The following is a 16,973-nucleotide window of genomic DNA, read 5'->3' as shown; positions in this document are numbered from 1 at the left end:
CCCCTGCCCTGCCCCCCCAAGCACCGGTGTGGGATCTGTCCACTGCACCTCCACCTCCTCCCCTTCCCCAGTCAGGGAGGCCACTTCCCTTGCCAGCCCCCCTCTCTTCAAATGTGGGTCTCAAGAAGCAGCTCAATTGGGGGTGGGGGCAATGGGACCACGGTGTGGCTCTCTTTTCTGGCTGGCTTTCATGCACAGCCCAATGTAAAAACCTGAAAGGCTGAGAAGCTCTCTCTTTGAAAAGTGTGCATGAGGAAGGTTTCTAGAGGATGCCCAGGCCGTGACACTATGCAAAGGGAAGCACGCAGGAATGGCAGGGTCCCCACAGAGTACTTACGGGGGGCAGCAAGGAAAGCTGGTTCCTGTCCAGCCAGAGCTCCCGCAGGTTCGGCAAGGCACCCAGCGTGTCTGGCTGCAGGGGAGGAAGGAGTAGTAGGCAGGAGTCACTGGAGAGCCCCCTCCCCACAAGGCTCTCCTGAAGCTCCCAAGGTCTCTGTCAGGGCGCTCCCACCTCCCCCGGCTGGATCAGGGGGCTGAGCAGAAGAAGCAGGCAGCTTCCAAAGACAAGGACCAGGCCAGGGGCAAAGGCCAGGACAGCCCCTGGCCAACACTGTATGTGGCAGAACAGACAAAAGCTGTACACTAGACCCACCATCACTTTGACCGGTACTATGCCTAGGACAGCCCCCCAACTCACCAACACTTCCAGATCATTCCCACCAAGGTCCAGCTGCTCTAGCTTGACCAGGAACGAGAGTGACCTGCAAGCCAGAGAAAGAGGCCAGTGGGCTGGTTGGCTGCTTGCCCAACCAGCCAGCCAGTCATCGGGACTGGGAGCTCCACAGAGAAAAAGTCCAGCAGCTGGCACCTCCTTTCCCTCCCCGGGAGGTTTGGGTGTCAAGTGACAAGCAACCCACCTAGCAGCACTCCCCCCACACTGGAAGCCCCCCATCAGCCCCCACACCCCATGGGGCCAGCATTCCGGATGGGCCTCAGGCCACAGATAGACACTCACGCTGGAAGGGACCGTAACAGGTTCTCACGCAGCTCCAGGGTGACCAGATTGGCTAAACTACAACAGATGGGAGAAGAAGTGAAGCAGAATGTCCATCAACTGGCCCAGAAGGGCACAGCCAAACAGTCCTCTCCCTATGTCTAGCGACAATCCTGCGGGCACAAACTCACTTGCCAATGTCGCTGGGCAGGTGCTGCAGGGAGACGTCATTCAAGGCCAAGTGGGAAAGGCTGCGCAGTTGAGTGAAGCCCTCAGGGAGCCTGTGGGGAGGTGGGGGGGGGGGTGAGAAAAGCAGGCCACAGGCACCTCATCCATATGCTGCCTTCCCCCCCCCCCCCCATCCAGGAGACCTGGGATTAGCTGGCAAGGAGGGCCCCCAAGGACCTCCATCGGTACCTGGACAAGGGGTTCCCGCTGAAGTCAGCGATCTCCAGGGACTTGCAGAATTTGATGCTCTCTGGGATCTCAGGAATGTCTGGAACAAGGCCAAATTGAGGGGGGCAGTCAGACTCCCTGCAAGGTGCCACAGGCCCCAAAGAATTGGGGGCCAAAGGCACAGCACAGCCCCCACCAGCACCATAGGGCAGCCTGAGCAGGGGTCCCCTCCCTGCTCCCCGAGTGATTTTGAGGGTAGCTTGTGAGGTGTCCTGGTCTGAAGTGGGGTGCAGATGGAGGAAGGAGTGCTGCTGTGAAGGAGAAATAGGGCCATGCCCCCACACCCTGCTCTGGCCCCAAGCTCCTTCCCTCCTTGGAAACAGGCACTGAGCAGAAAGGCCTCTCCCACCGCTGCTACTCCTCCTTAAGGGAGGAAATGAGGCTGGCGGGGTAATAGCTCTCCTCAGGCCCACAGCCACTCTTCCACCGAAAGGCCTTCCCTGAAGCCCCCCCCCAGCCTCTGGGCCCCCCACCTACCATTGCGGGAGATGTCCAGCTCCACCAGCTGCATGAAGTTGGCCACTTCGGGAGGAAGACGCTGGATCTCATTGTCACTCAGGCCCAGCTTCCGTAAGTTCAGGAGCCGGAAGAAAGGCTGTGGAGCAGGATATGGAAGGAAGGAAGGAAGGAAGGAAGGAGGGGGGGACTGCTTAGCTGAGCAGTTGGGGGGGGTCGGTTTCTTCCTGATCCAGGACCCCACTGGAGCACAGCTGCTAAGAAAGGCCCCCACTGCCTTGGCCTTACCAAAAGGGCAGCCCGAACAGTCTGAACCCCCAACTCCAAGGGCCACAGGGAGGGGGCAAGGGGCACAAAAGCCCCCCCCCCCGCAGAGGCATGGCTCTTCTGCCCAAATAGTCCCGGGAAGCACTCTTTGTTTTTTGCAGGCTTCTTCTCCGGGGACCGAAATCCCAAATACGCTGCAGTTTTGGGAGACACTAAACTACAATTCCCAGGATTCCCTAGCACTGAGCCAGGGCCCAGGGCAGGCAAGGATCACGCTGAAAGCCCACAAAAGGGGCCACTGGGGGGCTTTGGGCTCCCCAAGCAGCGCTCCCTCTTGGCAGCCGGCAGCCATCCGGGATCCGGGGGCAGGGAGCCCCACGCCGCCTCCGCCTCCTCCTGCTGCTGCTGCTGCGAGAGACGGGGCTCTCTTGCCCAGCGCCAGCCCAGCCCCGAGGCAGAGGGCCCAAGGGCCCGCCCGCTGCCCCACTGACCGGCCCCGGGGAGGAGGAGCCTGCCCCCAAGCAAGGGGCACTGGCCCGAGGGTCTCCTGGAGGGAGCCAGGCGCCCCGGAACAAAGCAGGGCTGGGGGCCAGAGGGGCCTCCGCGCTGGAGCCCCGCTTTTGGGCCGGGAGGCCTTTCCTCCGAAGCCCCCTGCCCTGGCTCCAGGGCCCCCGAGGAGGAGGAGGAGGAGGAGGCGGCCAGACAAAGGGCCCGGACCTTGGGCAGCTCCCGGAGCTGGTTGGCGTCGAGGAGCAGCTCCTCGAGGGAGCGGCTGTAGCGGAAGACGTCGTCGGGCACGGCCTGCAGCGAGCAGTGCCTCCGGTCCAGAGCCTCCACCTGACGGTTGCACCGCCACAGCGGCGGCATGCACCGGAGCATCCTGGCAGCCGGGAAGCTCAGGAGGGCGGCAGAGGCGCAGCGGCCATGGCTCAGGCGGAACCGGCGCGCCTCCCTCCCTCCTTCCTTCCTTCTCCGCCGGACCAGAGGCAGGGCCCCGCCTCCGCCCCGCAAGGCACGCCGGGAAAGGGCGGCCCGGAAGCACTGCAGCTCCCTCCCGGAGGCGCCGGAACCATAGAGAGGTCCAGAGCGGCCGCTCCCTCCTCCTGGGCCCGCCCCTCAGAGCAGCCTTCCTGCCCAGGCCTCCTCCCGCCACCCCCGCAGCCCAGGGCAGCATGGGCCCCTCTCCCGCCCTTGCCCTCCTCTGACCCCCCCCGCGGTCCCTTGCCTGGCCTCTTGGCCCCAGCGCAGGGCCCTTGCCGCCTTCTCCGCCCGCCTGCCCTTCCCCGCGCCCCCCATTCTCTGACGGAACACCAACAGACGCCAGAACGCGGTTTTCTTCCTGCGTTTTTATCCAAACTACACAAAGATGGCGGGAGCGCCGGGCGCGGACCCAGCAGCGTCCCAAACACGGCGGGAGGGAGAGGAAGCGGGGAGAGTCTCTCTGGAGCAGAGTTCATGCCGAGAGGTCGCTGTTGTCGAAGCGCTCCTGGTCGTAGACCTCGGCCACCACCTTCCTGCCGGCAAACCAGCGGCCGTTCAGGGCCTGGATGGCCTTGTGAGTCTCTGAGGCCATGGAGAACTCCACAAAGATCTTCACGATGATCTCCGCGTCCTCCTCCTCGCCCTGCTTCTCTTGGTAGATGATGACCCTGTTCACGGCGCCAAACTTGCCGCACTCTTCGGTCACCTCGCCTTCCAAGTCGTCATCGATATCCTTGGGGTCCACCATGTTGCGCAGGACCATGACCGTTGACTGCGGGGAGAGCCGAGAGCAAGAGCCCTCAGGCCTCTGGGACCACCAAGGCTGCCCACCCGGTGCTTCCCGCCCGTGCCCCCACCCGCTCTGCGGCCGCCCCCAAGGAGGCCCTGGCAAGGGCTGGAGGGCCCCCGGGCGCCTCCCCTCACCTCCTGCTTCCGGAGCAGCTTCTGCATCACCATGTGGCGGGCGCTGCTGCCAGAGATACTCATGTGCTCCTGTTCGCTGAGCATCTCGGGCCTTTCAGACTCCTGGAAAACCTCTTCCTCTTCCTTCTCCTTCTTCACCTCCAGGAGGCCCAGTGTTGGGGGGCTGGCCAGGATGGGGTTCACCACACCCACCTGGGGAATGGTGACAGGAATGGGTGGGCGAGCGGGAGTGACACCTGGAAGAAAGGCGCAGGCGTTCAAGGCAGCGCCCCTAAAGGCAGCCCACAAAGCCCAAGACCTCTTAGGAGCTCTTTCCTAAGCTACATCAAGGGGGGAGGCAGGACCATAAAGGCAGGGTGAGACAAGGAAGGGCCACGCATGGAGAATGCAAGGGAGAAGCCATGGCCGCCACTGCTGCATGGGCCCCATGGGGCAGCAAGAGTGCTGGCAGGGCACAAGGCTGAGACTCCCAAAGTCAGGGCCCTTCTGAGGCACACAAAGGAAGTACACAGGCCACAGCACCTTGTGCTCAGAGGTAGACTGCCCCCAAAGACAGAGGCTCAATTTCCCCCTCACGGCTAACAGCCTCTACACTGACAGCCTCAATTCCCTTTTAAAGGGAAGAGTATAGACCCAAATTACGGCTTCGGAGAATTAGCTTGTCTCTACTATGCAGGGCTGGTCTGTGGCCCTCAGCAATGATACTGAAAGCCTGGAGAAGAGGAGAGACTGCAGCTAATTCAACGCGAAGGGTGCAATAAGGGGGAGCAACAGTGCAAAAAATGATGCATGGCCCACAGAACCTGGCCAGGCCAGATCTATGCACACAAAACACTAGAACGTCAAGATGAGGAGTTTCTAATGAGGGATCCAACAAATTCACAGAAGCAGGCCAGGAATGCCCGGTGTCTGGGAGGACATTGCAGGGTCCAGCTAAAGACAGAAACTGGACTGGAAGGGGAGGGAGTTTTCCACCTAGGCTCACCTGTGATGACACCTGGTGCCTGAGCGGCCATCACCGCCTGCGGCAAGGCCCCCAGGGGCTGTGCCAAAGTCAATGCTGGCGTCACCAGTCCTGGCGTCGTTAGCGTGCTCAGGACAGCCGCCCCAGTCACTCCGGCCACTGCTTCCTGCAAGAGAAGAGGTGGCAGTACAAGGTCAGTTTTCCCCGGGCAGCCTCAATCTTCCCTTTGGCAAATGCAATCCTCTGCCCACCCAGAGGATACTCTGCAGAGGCCCACACTCGGAACTGGGGTCTGGTAGTACTGCCAGGGGCTGGCGAGGGGAGGGGAAGAGCTCCCATCCAAGAGTAGCAGAGCAGCTCCAGACACTTCGTGCTACTGGTCCTCTGCATGGGGCACTTTAATGACAAGGAGTGGGGAATCACTACTTCTGACTGGTCAACAGTGGTCCCAGCGTCTCACTCTCCCTCCCCTCTTCCAGGTGGACTGGGCCCGACCCCTCCTTCACCTGAGCGGTGATCTTTGCCGTCGCCGCAGCCGCTGCTACCGCCGCTGCCGGAGGGAGGCCCCCTGGGGTCGCAGGAGTGAGGAGCGGCATGGGGGGAGTTACAGCTTTGCCAACACGAAGGTATTGTCCTCCCAGGTCAAACAGGTTCATGGACGAGACAGCATCTTGGGAAGACTGGGCCTTCTCGTACTCTGTGGAAAGAGCAGCCCGTGAAGGAGGACAGCTTCCCTGCCCAAAGTGGCTACTGACTCATCAAAATCAAGGAGGCAAGACAGAACCAAAACACAGCCAGCAATCCATCACCAGGAGCACTGCCACCACCGACATACAGCCAAGATGAAAAAGCCTTGCAAATGCACCCCAACAGAGATGCTGCGACCAACAGCCCCAAAGCCAAAGGAAAACCTGCCAGGCCTCCATGCTGCTAGGGTGAGGAAACGCTCCCTGGGCTTACCAATGAACCCGTAGCCCTTGTGCTTCCCTGTTGTGGGGTCCCGAGCCAGCGTGCAGGACTTGATCTTCCCAAAGGCCTCAAAGACACTCTTGATGTCGTCGTCCGAGAGGTCTTGGTGGACGGAGGCCACGTAGATGCGGTTGAAGGCTCGGGCCTCCTCTGCCAGCTGATCGATAATCGGCTGGGCTTGGCCAATGTTGCTGGGCCTTCCAACCTGCAACATGGACCCTCAGTCACCAACAAAAGGAGTTGGCCTCGAGACAAACTTGGACCGCCCCCTAAAATATCTCCCTTTAGCAAAGGGAAAGTGTGTGCCTGCTCAGTAATTCTGCAAGAGGGCAAAAATGCTTTGAGAGTTCCTGCATGGCAGGGGGTTGGCCTGGATGGCCTTTGTGATCTCTTCAAATTCTATGATCTACTGGATTCTCCTTCCAAATGAAGACAAGCATAAGCAGCTAAAAGCCCAGATGTCTGTGAAGGTGTGCACAGAACCTCATGAAACCTGAAGTGTGTCAGAAGACAGGAGAAAAGTCTCCAACCATTTGGGGGGGGGGAGGAGTGTGGTGGGCTACAGAGACCCCCCTTCTCCTCTCCATTTGTGAGCAAACCTCCAAGAAACAGGATGCACAAGAGACACACAATAGGCAACACTGAGCTCTCCCAAGCAGCCACAGAGCTCCATCTGGCGCCAGTCTCAACCGTGACAACGCACCTTAATGTTCCGGCCGCCCAGCATGACCGAGTTCATCTGTTCCAGGGCCAGCTGAGCTGCTTCAGGCACCTCATATTCCACGAAGGCAAAGCCCTGCGGTGGAGAAAGAGAGGTGCACATGAGGCAACACGCAGGGCAAGGGTCCAGGCAAGGGGCGGACAGGCAGACAGATGGACGGGGGGCACCTCCCACCCCATGCCCTTCCAACTGTGCAGCGCTGACATGCGCTTTCCCCGCTCAACAAAATACACTCACTGTACACACCTTGTGCTTCATGGTGACAGAATCCCAAGACATGTCAATGCTCTTGATTGGGCCAAAGGGGGCAAAGGCCTGCCGGATCGTGTCCTCTCCCAGCTCGTAGTAAATGGAGCCCACGTAGACCCGGCACATGATGGCTAGGGCCCGCTGCCTCTGGGCGGCCATCTGTATCAGAGAGAAGGGCTGCCTGGTCAGCTGGGGGGCAGAGCAGCCTTGGACGAAGACAGCCCCCTCCCCACCCACCCCAGGAGCAGCAGGGGCTCCAGAGCAGCAAGAGTAAACTCTTCTGGGAAGGGCCAGCACCTCTCAGCAACCGCATCCAAGCCCACCCTGGCCATCTCACGCCTGCAAGTGGGGGAAAGGGGTCCCTCGCCCACCCGTTCACCCCCACCCCGGGGCAGCAAGAGATCCAGTTCTGAGCTACTTCTCCTTGCCTGACACACAGACCCCCCCAGGCCCCTCCCCACTCCCCCAGGCCCCTGCCTTCCCCTCCCAGTGGGCACCTTCTGAAAATACCCCCTTTCTTACTCCTTCCCAACCTGGATGGTGGCCAGATATGCCAGCTACAGTGGTATTATTCCTTTGCCTGGCCTGGGAGAGCAGAACCTGCACCCAAGGCCAGCAGAAGAGGCAACAGCTGCTACCTGGGGTTTGAGAGAGCAGCCTCCCTAGCTGCCTTCCCCTGAAACCCACAATAAACACTAATGGGGTGGGGCACGCGCCTCCCAGTTAGCCAGAGCCCAGAAGACTGTGTGGGCTCCCCCTCGTGATACTTGGGGTCACATTTGGGTTCTTCAGTGGGGCCCAGCTGAAGGCTCCAAAACTCCTATGGTTGGGGAAGCCTCCCTTATAAGAAGAGGAGGGTAAAAAGGACAGGATTACAGCTAGAAACTCTCCTTGAGCCACCGGCAGGAAAGTCTGGCTGCCTAGTCAGCCCAGACTGTCCATCCACCCCCCAAGAGGTCTGGCGAGTATGGGACTACCCAGCCCCACCAGCTCCCTCCCTCACACTAAGGAAACTGGGGCCTGTGGGGGCGGATCGGAGAACCTCAACACACTCCCCAGCGTTCAGGAGCCAGCAGAGCCAAGAGTTAGGGAGAGCGGCAGCATGCACTTGCAACGGAAGCGCGTGGGGGCAAAAAGAGGCCACCTCCACCCAGGGACTCCCCCTCCTCAGGCAAGCCATCTGTGCCAGCCATTTGGAAAGCCACCGTGGCTGCTGCCTCTGCTGCCATCACTTCCCTGGGATGGGCATCTGGCCACATAGCAAGTGGGTCATTCACATCAAAGGCCTGCCCATCCCCACCCACCCCTGACCCTAGCTAAGCCCAGCCGAGCCTCAGGGGATCAGTCGCTGCCTACAGTCAAGCCCAGCAAACTGTCCAGGGGCACATGAGTAAATATGCCCCCACAAGCCAGACCCTTCGATGGCTCCTGAAAGACTCAGCCTAACTACTACCCTCTTGATTGCCACACAGCAGTAACTGGGGCAGCCATGTTGAACTTCTTCCCACTAGGGCCCAGCCAATGCTGCTCTCTTAGCTAGCCAGCCTGCCTGCCTGCCACCCTCCACAGTGGAGGAGGGAGGACCCAGCCTGCCCCCTGGGCAAACTGGGCCTCTGCGTCAACTCCAGTGAGAGGAGTGTGGGCACACTGTCCTCAGCAATTAACACCTGGGCAAGAAGCCGCCAACTGCCTGCTCCGTGCCTCCTAGCCAAGATGTCCTGCAGGGAGGGGATCCAGTTCTCACCTAACGTGCCTGCGATATACCCATGCCCAGCTGCCAGGCCTCTGGTGCCCCATGGTGGCCCACTGGCGAGTTACCTTGGCAGTTACTTTGGGGTCAGGACCTCAGCGTCCCTAGAAATGCGGCTCTCCCAGCTGCTTGGATCTAATGCTCTTTCTCTTTCTTTGCCCAGTGCCGCTACAGGGTCGGTTTCCCCCAGACCCAGGTGCTCCCTCCCGGCCTTGGTGGGCAAGTGTGTCCAGAGCAGGTGGGTCTGTGGCTGGCGGGCAGGCGGGAGGGAGTGACCGGAAGGGAGGGGGGAGGTAACAGCTACGTCCTCCCCATGCTAGGCCCTGACTATGACCCCGTGCCCCAGAAGAAGTGAATGTGTCTATTGACCGATTGTAAAGGTGAGAGAGGATCTCCAAAGCCCATTGTCACTGCTGCCATCTGAAAGACAGTAAAGACAGAGTTCAGTCTGTGGGAGCTGAGCATACGACGGCTTTTCGTCAAATCTCAAGTGGAAGAGGACCCTCCTTTCTTTCTTTCTTTCTTTCTTTCTTTCTTTCTTCCTTCCTTTCTGTCTGCCGCCTCTGCACAGCCCCAGGGAGCAGGGGGCAGGTTCAGGACAGTTGGGACGCATCCTCTTCAACCCACAACAGGCTACCTAACCACAGGAAGCTGACCAGATTGCCCAAAGTGCCTGGCTCCAGCCCTCCCATCCACCTTTCCTTCTCCTACCCAGTTTACAACTCTGGTGGGGGGAGGCTGGGGGGAGTATGCCTTCCTCAGCAGCTAAGAGCTTGTCCTGCATTCTACAACAGGCACCACGCACTCCCCCTTCCATGGCAATGCATCTAGCCACCCCAGACACCTTACTCAGGGCAGGATTACAGCACCCCCCCCCCCAAGCAGGGAGCTCAGCTCTTCCAATCTCCCTCCCTCCTCAATTCACTCTCAATCCCCTTCTCCCTCTTTAAGCACCTAAGTTTCCACTCCCAGAGTAGCAAATGCAAGCAGGTCTGTGGGCCTTAAACCTTGCAGGGTGGGCTGAAGGAGCCATGCTTCAATTTCACAGTGGAAACAGAAGCGAAAGTAGCTGCTCCAGACAGACCTCAGGGCTGTGCAGTAGTGGCTCTAAGTGCACACAGAGGCCTCCACCTTTGGGGGCAGGAGGGGGGAGACATGGGCTTCCCTGGCAGGGGCCTCACCTGGAGGTTGGTGAGCTGCTGCTGCTGGTGGGCAATCGTTTGCTTCACTAAGACGCTCTTGATGCTCTGCTCCATGGCGTACTTCTTGGCCTGGAGTGGAGGGGAGCAGTGAGGGAAACAAAGAGTCATGGAGAGGACCAGCATGCGCCTGCAGCACAGCAGTGCCAGGTCTGTGCACCAGCGCCAGGGAAAGGGAACGCAGAGAGACCCAGAAGAGGCATACAATACAAACAGCTTGGAGGTTTCTCTCTGTATTCTCAAAAACTTCCCATTTTTCCACTGAACTTGAAAACTTGTCCTAGAGGATAATGGGAAGGGGTTGACCTATAAAGCCTTATATGGCTTGGGTCCAGGCTATTTGAAGGACCGTATCTCCCTGTACAAGCCCCCGAGAATATTGTGGTCATTGAGAGAGGTCCTTCTCTCTGTCCCAATGCCCCCTCGGGCACGTTTGGTGCGAACAAGAGAAAGGGCCTTTTCAGTGGCTGCTCCCAAGCGCTGGAACTCCCTCCTTAAAGAAGCCAGGATAGTGCCATCCCTGCTGTCCTTCTGGCGGCAGGTAAAGACGTTTCTATGCCACCAGGATTTTGCATGACAGGGATGCTGTTTTGTTTCTGTTTTAAAGATTTTAAGCTTTAAATTTTAATAATGTAATGGTTTTAATGGTTTGAACTGTTTAATTGTTTTTTAAACTTGTATCTTGCATGTTTTATAGTGTTTTAACTTGGACTGTTTTAGATTTGTAAGCCACCTTGAGTCCCTGTCCTGGGAAGAAAGCGGGATATAAATCAACAAAATAAATAATAATGATGAACACTTCCCTCTCCTCCTCACAAAAATCTTTTCCCTAGGTTTCTCACCATGACTGAAACCCTGGCTTGGCCAAGATGTTTATTGGGTGGGTCTGCACAAAAGTCTGAACTCTCTACTTGAAGCAGTGCCAGGAGAGGGAATGCCAGGTCCAGGACCCCTGAGCTCAGTGTCGGCATTGAGGCTGTGCAGTTGTGCCCAGGGCTCAAGCCAATTTGGGATCTGGTGTGCTTCCAGCACCAGTATCCTTGGCCTTAGTTTCTGGAAAGACAGAGAAGGAGCACTAGGCTTCCTGTTCTGTGAAGGGGGAGGGTCTTGGCCCAGTGGCATGACCACCTTAGGTGAGCATCTTCAGACTTCACTTTGAGCCCCCTTCCCCCCGGTTAAAGTTTTGTGGCTGGCATGGCCAGACCACCACCATCGCACCCCCCCTTTCTTCTACGTGCGTGCGCACAGGCACACAATCCCTGGTGTTTCTCCTCTGGACCAAAGGGAACATCAGAACGGTAACAGGCTGGACAGAGAGGGCCAAGCAGGCAAGCAATAAAGCCCCAGTGACACCCTCACCTTCTGAAGAGCCTCCTGCTGCTCTGGGGTGAGAGGAGGGAGCCCCAGTTTGGCCGCTGTGCTCTGTCCATTTTCCACCTTGACTGTCTCGGTGCTCTGAAAGAAGAGAAAGAGTCATCAAACAAAGGGAGCCTACCCTGGGCGAAGCCTCAGAGAGAGCCTCCAGGGCTTAAGTGTCCATCAGGGAAAAAGACACACTGGGAGGACTGCCTCCTCCTCCTCCTTTTTCTTGAGACTTCTCCTCTCTTAAGAGTGGCCTCCCCATCCTGCAAGGTTTCTAGCTGACCACCAGCTTGCATTCCTGGAAAGTGAAGCCTAAAGGAAGCCCAACAGACTCTGCAGAGGACATGCCCCTGGGGAAAGATACCCAGAGCCCTGTGCCAGTGTGCTCTGACACCCCAGATGCCCCTTCTTCCGCATGGGCCATGGTGCCCATGGCTACCACCAGAGGCCTGACCAGGCAGACAGGCAGCTGCTGCAAGTGTGGCACACACATGGCAGTGCAAGCTTGCAAAGCACGCAGGAAACAGACTCCAAGAGCCCACATGGAAATAGCATATCCCAATATGACCAACAGGACTCTGCAGTACACTTGCAAAACCATCTTTATGGTGTGTCACCTGAGACAATGATCTACCGCTTGCCAAAGAACTTCTGTCGCACGTTCTATGCATGTGTTGCTACAGAAGTCCTTGTTTTCAACCAAACCCACCACAGCTGCCTCACAAACACATGCAGAACTGACGCATGAGGCCAAACCCCAGGGGCAGATGCAGAGGTCCATCTGGCAGCTTATAGCCCAGTATCCTGGAGGCACTGCAAGGGACCAACTGCAAGGTAGCAAGGCGGGTCGAATCCAGTGAGTAAAAGCCATGGGGACCTGGGCTACCAACACGCTTCCTGAACGGCAGAACGGGGCTGGGCTGGATCAGGGCCCGTGGGGGTCTCTTCCCACTATGAGTCTGTGAAGGAGACTTGCTGGCTAAAGGCACCCAGCTGGCAGGCAACCAGATGGCACAGCGCAAGTGGAGCTACGAAACCCGAGAAGCCCCAAATGCAGACAGGAGAAGCAAGCAGTGAAAGCCAGAGAGGAAGGAGATGGCCAAAGCAGCCCATTTCTGAGAGAGGCGGCAACTGACCCCAAGGGCCTGGCCTCCAGCCCCAGGCTCACTGCCAGCGATGCGGGTCTCCAGAGAAAAGGGACACATTGTGACCTGGCCTGGAGCATCTGGGTCACCCTGAAACACATCCAAAACTCTGCGTGGACGTTTTATGGGAACAGCTCTTTGTGGGTTTTCCAGGCTTCGTGGCCGTGCTCCAGAAGAGTTTATTCCTGATGTTCTGCCAGCAGCCGTGCCACAGAGCCCAAAAAACCCACCTCAATCTCTGGGAGCCGGCCCTGAGAGCCCCCGGCTTCACCTTTTATGGGAACGTTTGTGACAACACAACGGAAGCCATGCTCGCTTTCTTTAGGCTTAGCAAAGGCCTCAAGGGAGCACTTGGCGCATCTTTTCTGCTGAGGGAGAACTGTGGCGGCTCCAGTTCCCTCCCGAGGAAGGAAGCGTTGGCCCAGTGGGGCTGGTATTCTGCTCTGGTCAGGCCCCACCTGGGATTTTGTGTCCAGTTCTGGGCACCACAATTCAAAAAGGACATTGAGAAACTGGAGCTGTGTGTCCAGAGGAGGGCGACTAAAATGGTGAAAGGTCTGGAAGCCATGAAGCCCTATGAAGAACGACTGAGGGAACTGCTGGGGATGTTCAGCCTGGAGAAGAGAAGGTTAAGAGGTGATATGAGAGCCCTGTTTAAATACTTGAAGGGATGCCATATTGCGGAGGGAGCAAGCTTGTTTCCTGCTGCTCCAGGGACTAGGACCCAATGGAGCAATAGATGCAAGCTCCAGGAAAAGAGATTCCAGCTCAGCATTCGGAGGAACTTCCTGAGAGTAAGGGCTGTTTTACAGTGGAACAGACTCCTTCCTCGGAGTCTAGTGGCGTCTCCTTCCTTGGAGGCGGTCTTTAAGCAGAGGCTGGATGGCCATCTGTCAATGGGGATGCTTTGAATGGGATTTCCTGCATGGCAGAATAAAGGGGCTGGACTGGATCAGGGCCCTTGCGGTCACTTCCAACTCTATGGTTCTATGATTCTATGGTCGAGGGCTTGGTTTGCTAAGCGGCGGTTCCCAACCCCTGGCCCTCCGTGTGTTTTGGACTTCATTTCCCAGAAGCCCTTGCCGCTTTGGCCCACAGCCAGGAACGCTGGGAGCTGAAGTCCAGACCGGCTGGAGGGGCCTCCCCGGCCTCTGGGAAGGCCAAGGGCCGAGAGATCCGAGGAAGACCCCAGGGGCCCCCTCTTCCCCCGTGAGGCGGCCTGCATGCCTGGCGTGCTGGGGCCGGTTCGGGGGGGCCGCCTGGAGCATCGCCGCCGGGAGACCGAGGAGAAGGCGGCGGAGAAGGCAGGGCCATGGCGCCCCAGGAGCGCTTCTCCCGCCCAGACGGCCCTCAGCAGCCGCCCGCCCGCCCGCCCGCGCCAAGGACGAACCACGCATGCGCGCCAGAGGCCCAAACACAAGCCGCCCGGAAGCACATGGAGCGCGTGCGCAACCCGCGCGCGAAGGCCGCCGGGAAACGTAGTCCCGTCGACGCCTCCCCGCCTCGCGACCGCCCCTCTTCGCGCGAAGACGCCGAATTACAGCGGAGCTACGGCCGCCGCGGCCCGGCCCCGCTCCCTGAAGCGCGCGAGCAGCTCCTCCTCAAGGCTCGAGCCCGGACCCCGGCTCCACCCGCCCGCCTCTGCGCCAACGGCTCACCAGCGAGATCGCCGTCGTCGCCGCTGCCGCCATCTTCGCCGTCTCCTCCTCCTCCTTCTTCCCCGCGCGAGAGCGTCTCGCGAGAACTGAGCGGCCGCCGGGAGAGCGTGCGATGGAGACAGGAAGAAGAGGGTGGCTAGAGCGGCCCCGTGGCAGTTCCGCTCACCCACTTCCGGTTTCTTCCAGGAAGTAGGGGAAGCGCGGCGCTGCTACAGGGCTGCCGTTCTCGCCCTCCAGAGGGCGCGGGAGCGTGGAGGTCGGCGTGCGCCTTTCCTTCGCTTCCCCAGAGAGCGGGCGAAAGGGGCCGAACAGGAAGTCCTGCTTCCAAGGGAAACTTGCTGCGATTTTCGAGATCTCGCGATAGCGGAGACAAGATCCTTCGCCCAGAAGCGGCGGGAAGCGCTCTGTCGATCAGGCGCAGAGGCCCGCCTCCGCGTCGCCTTGGGCCCGCCAATCATCCAAGGCTGGCATGCTGATTGGATGCAGTGGAGGGAGACCGAAGGGGCGCCGGAAGCGACTCCGCGTCGCCTTCCGTTTCCGGCAGCGGCGCCTCCAGGGCGGAGCGAGGCCCGAGCGAGAGGGGCTCCGCTTTAACCGCCCTGGCCGCCTCCTGCGGATCCCTGGGGCCTGTAGTTCCCAGCCAGAGGCCCTTTTAGCCCTCCCTGGACTACAGGCCCCAGAATGCGGCGGGAGCCTTCCTCCGGCGCTTGTCTTGACCTCGCTCCTCTTGCTTTCGGGGCGAAGAGGGAGCTTCCCTGGAGAGGAAGCCGCTTCTCTCGTCTCTGCCATGGAAAGGCCCAGAGGCCCCTGCGGAGCCGCCCTGCCTCCGCGCTAGGAATCCGGAGGGCTCTGGGGGGCCCCTGGCAGCTGAAGCGGTGCTGCCCTGCGCCTGGGCCTCTGGGGAGGAAGCACCGGCAGCAGGAGGCCTTGCCTTCTCTGGAGGGCGGCTCTTTCCTCCGGAGGCTCCTAACAAGAAAGCGAGGCCTGTTCCTTGGCCCAAGTCATAGCCAGAGTGTCTCTTTCCCCGCCTGGCTTCCCGGTGGATGGAAGCGGGGCCACAGACTCAGTAACAACAGCACAGTGCTTACATCAAAATTCAATGAAAAGCAGCTAAAAACAATCACATCTCCAACATCAGACAATAGCGACAGCACCAACAAGCAAGGCAGGGATCATACACAGATGGGGCATATCATGCATATCATATTGGGGGGGTATTCAAATCGGGGGGGGGATGCTCAGCTAAAAAGCTCGGTTTAACCGCTTTTCTAAATGTCTCTAGCGAGGCCACCGGTCAGATCTCCTCAGGAAGACTGTTCCAGAGTCTCGGAGCCGCTGATGAGAACGCTCTTTGCAAAGTAGCAACATACTTAGAGGTTCTTACCCGATCTTCTAAGAGTGCGGGGTGGATTATAGAGGGAGATGTGGTCCCTCAAGTAACTCGGGCCCAAGCCATGCAGGGCTTCATGGGTCATAACCAACACCTTGTCCTGTGCCCAGAAGCAAACAGGGAGTCAGTGAAGATCTTTTAAGATAGGTGTCATATTATGGTCAAACCTTGATGAACCGGTGACCAACCTGGCTGCCATATTCTGCACTAACTGAAGCTTCCGAACTTGGTACAAGGGCAGCCCCATGTAAAGCGCATTACAGAAATCTAGGTGAGAGGTTACCAGAGGGTGTACCACCATTTCAAGGTCCCTTCGGTCTAGGTAGGGTCGCAGTTGGCGTATCAGCCGAAGCTGATAGCAAGCACTTCTGGCCGTCGCATCTACCTGAGATGCCAATTGCAGGGACGAGTCCAGAAGTACTCCTAGACTGCGAACTCCGTCCTTCAGGGGAAGTGTGACCCCGTCCAGGACAGGTGGGCAAACTTCCTTCCTTAGACCCAAGGAGCCTATCACAAGTACGTCCGTTTTCTCTGGGTTCAATCTGAGTCTGTTTTCCCTCATCCAGCCCATTACCGACTCCAGGCAGGCATTCAGAGGAGAGATGCCATCCTTAGTCACTGCATCAGTCGGAGACATAGAGAGATAGATCTGTGTGTCATCAGCGTACTGATAACACCGCGCCCCATGTCTCCGGATGACCTCTCCCAGCGGTTTCATGTCAATGTTGAACAGCATGGGGGACAAAACAGCTCCTTGAGGGACACCAGATGCCAGTTCCCTCTTAGAGGAGCAAGTGTCCCCCAGCTTCACCATCTGGAATCTGCCAGAGAGGTAGGATCGGAACCACTGGAGCGCAGTGCCCCCAATGCCCAGCTCCCTCAGGCGCTCCAGAAGGATACCGTGGTCGATGGTATCGAAAGTCGCTGAGAGGTCCAAGAACACCAGCAAGGCCACGCTTCCCCCGTCGGTGCCCAGACGGAGATCATCGACTAAGGCGACCATGGCAGTCTCAACTCCGCATCCCACCCTGAAGCCGGATTGAAGTGGGTCTAGATAATCAGTTTCATCCAAGACAGCTTGGAGCTGGAAGGCGACCGCTCTCTCGATCACCTTGCCCAGGAATGACAGCAGGGAGACCGGTCTATAATGGTTTCTCACCAGGGGGTCCAGGGAGGGTTTTTCCAGCAGCGGTTTAACCACTGCTCATTTGCCCTCCTGGAAGGAAGCGTTGGTTATGAATCGTAACGGTGTAGTTATGGCATCTCCTCCCTGGGCGGTCAACCAAGAAGGGCAGGGATCGAGCGCGCACCTCGTCTTCTTTACGCATCCAAGGAGCCTGTCCACTTCATCGGTATTTACAAACTCAAAGTCAGGGGTAGGCAACCTGCGGCCCGGCAAGGCCTTGGGACTGGCCCCAGTCCGGTCGTGCCGCCGATTGCCGCCGGGGCCTTTGGCCTCTCGCGCGCAGGGGCAAGGGGGGCCATTGT

The 16,973-nt window shown here is 58.7% G+C and overlaps 2 protein-coding genes across 20 annotated transcripts in view; both read right to left on the bottom strand.

Moving 5' to 3' along the window:
- SCRIB (scribble planar cell polarity protein) overlaps positions 1-3,137 on the bottom strand; it is a 31,900-nt gene extending 28,763 nt beyond the window's left edge. For all 18 annotated transcript variants that reach the window (XM_089518241.1, XM_089518249.1, XM_089518243.1 and 15 more), the window contains exons 1-7: positions 2,891-3,137; positions 1,928-2,045; positions 1,412-1,490; positions 1,186-1,275; positions 1,016-1,072; positions 698-761; positions 338-412 (exon numbers count right to left, since the gene is read on the bottom strand). In XM_089518241.1, the coding sequence (XP_089374367.1) occupies positions 338-412; positions 698-761; positions 1,016-1,072; positions 1,186-1,275; positions 1,412-1,490; positions 1,928-2,045; positions 2,891-3,052 (645 nt within the window). In that variant the 5' untranslated portion in view covers positions 3,053-3,137. The remainder of the gene's footprint in view (positions 1-337; positions 413-697; positions 762-1,015; positions 1,073-1,185; positions 1,276-1,411; positions 1,491-1,927; positions 2,046-2,890) is intronic.
- A 367-nt stretch (positions 3,138-3,504) lies between these two features.
- Positions 3,505-14,461, bottom strand: PUF60 (poly(U) binding splicing factor 60). 2 transcript variants are annotated; one of them, XM_089518230.1, is made up of 11 exons: positions 14,096-14,461; positions 11,290-11,385; positions 9,913-10,002; positions 9,101-9,151; positions 6,979-7,140; positions 6,715-6,807; positions 6,003-6,216; positions 5,549-5,739; positions 5,064-5,208; positions 4,079-4,314; positions 3,505-3,926 (listed from the first exon to the last, which is right to left on the bottom strand). In XM_089518230.1, exons 1-11 carry the CDS (start codon positions 14,126-14,128, stop codon positions 3,627-3,629), a joined length of 1,611 nt encoding a protein of 536 aa, XP_089374356.1. In that variant the 5' UTR covers positions 14,129-14,461; the 3' UTR covers positions 3,505-3,626. The 2 variants fall into 2 exon arrangements, with proteins under 2 accessions (XP_089374356.1, XP_089374357.1); XM_089518231.1 differs by lacking the exon at positions 9,101-9,151.
- Between the last annotated feature and the right edge of the window lie 2,512 nt (positions 14,462-16,973).

This window comes from Sceloporus occidentalis, unplaced genomic scaffold (genome assembly GCF_023333645.1).
Source record: "Sceloporus occidentalis isolate IW3139 unplaced genomic scaffold, rSceOcc1.0.p SCAF_3, whole genome shotgun sequence".
NCBI lineage: Eukaryota > Metazoa > Chordata > Lepidosauria > Squamata > Phrynosomatidae > Sceloporus > Sceloporus occidentalis.
Note: the sequence above shows the minus strand (reverse complement) of the source record. Positions and strands in the feature narration are given on the sequence as shown.

Excerpts from the sequence above, each read along its gene's own strand:
- PUF60 (XM_089518230.1), bottom strand. The coding sequence starts at position 14,128 with ATGGCGGCAGCGGCGACGACGGCGATCTCGCTG. Across the intron at positions 9,152-9,912 it reads AGCAGCTCACCAACCTCCAG|ATGGCAGCAGTGACAATGGG; the intron begins GTGAGGCCCCTG and ends ACTGTCTTTCAG. Across the intron at positions 5,209-5,548 it reads CGGCAAAGATCACCGCTCAG|GAAGCAGTGGCCGGAGTGAC; the intron begins GTGAAGGAGGGG and ends CTTCTCTTGCAG.